General features: G+C 53.2%; 1 protein-coding gene across 1 annotated transcript; it reads right to left on the reverse strand.

The window, feature by feature from the left end:
• Window positions 1–856: 856 nt before the first annotated feature.
• Window positions 857–1,278, reverse strand: LOC147992619 (uncharacterized). The gene has a single exon (XM_087540934.1). It carries the CDS (start codon window positions 1,276–1,278, stop codon window positions 886–888), a length of 393 nt encoding a protein of 130 aa, XP_087397060.1. The 3' UTR covers window positions 857–885.
• Window positions 1,279–3,951: the final 2,673 nt, after the last annotated feature.

Here is a 3,951-nt window from a genome sequence, read left to right on the forward strand (position 1 = left end):
ATATTGATCTTGAATTCGGCTTTTTTGTTTAGTCCACAAAATGTGGAGCGTGCCATGATTATGTTTGATGGATCTCCGCCGTGTACGTGTGCGTGTACATATCATCATCGTCTAAAGCAAATCGCTCATCTTCGAACTTGGACGTCGATCAAAAAGCTTTTGTATGTAATATGTATACATGTGTGCAGTGTGCATTTTCTCTGGTAGCCAGGAAGTATCAAGCTAGGATGCAAGCCAGAGCTTTTGTACTCAGGACGTACGTCTATCAGACAAACTTGCAGAGGACACAAATCTTTGAGTGACTAGCTCACATTCTCGACGGGAGAAGTCTTCTTCCCGTATCTAAACAAATTTCTCCACGGGTGAGCATGCACTAGCCGTATCAAGCTCTCATGTTTCTGCACGTGTGTTGAGGGCGAGGATATCGAAAGCAACAGACGGCGAAGGCGACGGGGTCGGTCATGGCTCGTCTAGTCGATCAGGTAGAAAACTGAAGCCGGTGCGCAAAGAAACAAAAAAAAACTCTGAAGAACAAGTGCAAGATCATTCTGACGGACGGGGAATCGCATCGAAGGGGAAAAAACATTCAAGCAGATCGATCGAATGTGCACTGCACCAGTCGGTATATTATTACACCTCGAAAGGATTTGGGCCAAGAACAGCTGCTCGGTCGTTGGGTAGATCAAGATCCTCATGGGAAGATTAATCGAGCTTTAACCTCGTATATAGTACTCCATCAAACACTTGTGTGTAGTTTCCGGAATAGATTCAAAACAAAATATACTACTACATCACATGCATATCGGCATATATATAGCTAGCTAGCTTGTGCCGAGGAAGACGTATGTCCGAAGCATCACCTCGTCGCAAGAAGCAGACATCAACTCAGGCGGATGGCACCGAGGCGCGGTGGTGCCCGGACGCTGACGCCACCGTAGCCAGCGCTGTCGGCCGCGACGAGGACGATGAGGTGGTCCGGTTCTTCTCGCACGCGGTGCGCCTAAGCATCCGGCACATGCCCTCGGCCACGCGCTCCGCGGGGCCGCCGCGCCTGAACATGCCGCAGAAGGCCATGTGCGCCCGCACGGCCTCCTCCACGCCCATCGCCACGGTGCGCTTGCTGCGGCCGGCCTCGTACTTGACGGCCTCGGAGCACAGCCCGCACAGCCACCGGCCCCCGAAGCAGGCCCTCACGCCGCCGATGTACTCGCCGGTGCACTCCTCCTCGAGGCCGCAGCACTCGCAGCTCACCACCACCGCCGGCTCTACAGCCTCCATGCCTAACTTAGAAAGTTGAATTACTACCTAGAAAACCACGGCGAGCTCTTCTTCTTGGACTGGTTAATCTGGAAGAAGAACAAGAAGAAGAAGAAGATGGTTCTTTTGTGCTTTGTGTGGTGTGTGCAGCGCAAGGTTCGTTTATATATCGTTTGGGAGGCCCAGGGCACCTCGGCTCTCGCGCGTATAGAAAGTTGGATATATCGTTTGTTTTGTCACATGGACTCTCGTACCACCGCTCACCGGCCGGCCAGGTGACACATCCACCAGGTGCATGCCGTGTTGCCTGATATTTTTGCCCGTTTACACTATGCTAGCTGCTACTGAGGATTATATGGCATCGAACCAGACAAAAATGATATCTCCAGTGTGAAATCTGCCTATCAGCTCAGGATGGTTTTGAATAAGGCAAGGACCTGACAGCCGGAGTCCTCGAGCTCGGTTAACAAGCACAAGGGATATATCGCCCTGTGGGAAACGAGTGCACCAGCAAAGGCCAAGATACATATGTGGCGACTGATACGAAACGACCCGACGGTCAGGTCTCAGCTCTTTCGATGTCGGATCAAACCGGGTATTTTTTTATGTTGTGTGCGGCCGTGAGGAGACGATGGTGCATGTTGCGTTCTGGGGCATGTTGCGTTCTGAGTTAGGGGTTGTGGTGACCCTGCCAAGTCAGATGGACTCCAAGAACGCCCTAGCCTCCTGGTTGTTGGACTGGTTCGCCGTTGCGGCCGATGAGGAGAAGGAGACTATGGTCCAGGCGGCCTACGGGCTGGATGATGCAAGAGATGGGAAGAAGATCGGCCTCATGAAATATTGACTACGGTAAGGTTACACATGGCCGAGTGGAAGCTGGCGCATGAGGCGAGGGCGTCACAACCAGAGCCTAAGATCGACCAGAAGTGGGAGCCCCCGGATGACAGATGGGTCAAGATCAACTCCGATTGCACGGTCTGGAGACACGGAGAGAAAGGTGGAGGAAGGGTAGTGCTGCAAGATAACAATGGTGAGTTTATGGCCGGAGCATGCCATCATTTTCCTCACATCGCTGATCCCCAAGGAGTGGAGCACTAGTAGAAAAAGGGGTTTTCGTTCGGGCCTGGCCAGCCCATTAGTCCCGGTTCTTCCACGAATCGGGACCAATGGATGCATTTGTCCCGGTGTCGTGGTTCTAAGACTGACAGTAGAATAGGGGTGTAGGAATGTAGAGGCAAGATCCTAGCTATGGAGGAGTTGTACGCACGAGTTTTACGAGTTCATGCTCTTCTCGGAGGAAGTAACAGCCCTACGTCTCGGAGCCCGGAGGCGGTCGACTGAATATATGCGTGTGAATTACAGAAAGTGCGAACCCCTGTCCCAGAGGAGGGGGGTGGCTTATATAGAGTACGCCAGGACCCCAGCTCCCCTCCGTTACACAAGGTTCAATGCTCATAAAGGAGGGGCGTTACTGGTAACGTCTGCAGTAAAGTGTTGTAAATGCCCATAAAGCTATGGTTTAAGTCCTGACCGTTGCAGAGTGGAGGGTTTCCCATCTTCTGGTGGTCGAGTGTCTTCAAGGTGGTCGAGTGAGCACATCTTCATGGTCGAGTGGATGATGGTTTCTCTTCGACTGCTTCTGATTCTTTGTAGAGATGTCCTTGGGGAGGGTATGTTGGACAGATCCATGACCCTATCCTAGGTACATAGCTTCATCATTAGCCCCCGAATGGATCAGGGTTTGAGTGAGGAAGGAGTTGGGAACACTCCCGACCCATTCTTTGTGCCATGAGTATATCTTGTTCTGGAACAATCAGTTGAGGTGACGACGTCGACTCCTTTCTCAGTCGCCTTGGTCCATTCTTGGTTTTTGTCGAGTGAGTTTTCACGGTAGAATTCCAAATGATAATGTAGAGGATGTTTGTCTTCAGTCTGACAGGTTGCTCTGCTCTCCGCGGATTTCGCGGGATTCGAATTTTGGGAAGTGCGCCAGACGGGCAGAACCGAGGTTATCGGGACGGATTAGGCAAGTCTTCTCGATCCCCGCGCCACCTTTTTCGCCAAGTACTGCGCGTGCGACTGTTGCGGGATTTGTTTAGATCGTCTGGGTCCACCAGTCAGTCACTCGGGGACGACCTTATAAAAGGCCCCGGACCAGGCCTCTGCCCCGTGCGCTCCCATTCTCTCTTCTTCTTCTCCCGATCTCTCCGCCACGCTCGCTTCCGCTCTCGTCACCGGACTCTCGCTCTCGCTCGACCCGTTGCCATGGGGAAAGAGAAGACAGTGGCGCTGGAGCACGTGAAGAAGGCGACCGCGAAGGCGAAGGGCAAGCGGACCAGCCGGGGCGGATCCTCGTCGAGATCCGGCCTGCCGCCGGGCTGGATCCAGGGCGACTAGATCCGCTCGACAATCACCCAGGACGACCTCGATGACCTGGTGGAGGGGGGACTGATCCCCCACAAGTCGGCACGGCTCCAGGGGAACGAAACCGAGCCGCAACCAAGGGAGGGTGAGTGTGTTCTCCTCGCCACCCACGTAGATCGCGGATTCTCACTGCCTCCCCATCCTTTCTTCCGGGTTTTTTTGAACTTCTTTGGGGCTCAACTTCACCATTTCACTCCAAACACCATAGTCTATCTGGCTGCTTTCGTGTCAATGTGTGAAAATTTCTTGGGCTGTCGACCGCACTGGGGT

This window comes from Triticum urartu, chromosome 1A (genome assembly GCF_056163025.1).
Source record: "Triticum urartu cultivar PI428250 chromosome 1A, HENAU_Tu73, whole genome shotgun sequence".
In the NCBI taxonomy this organism is placed as follows: domain Eukaryota; kingdom Viridiplantae; phylum Streptophyta; class Magnoliopsida; order Poales; family Poaceae; genus Triticum; species Triticum urartu.

Coding starts and splice junctions, on each gene's coding strand:
- LOC147992619 (XM_087540934.1), bottom strand. CDS start 1,278: ATGGAGGCTGTAGAGCCGGCGGTGGTGGTGAGCTGCGAGTGCTGCGGC.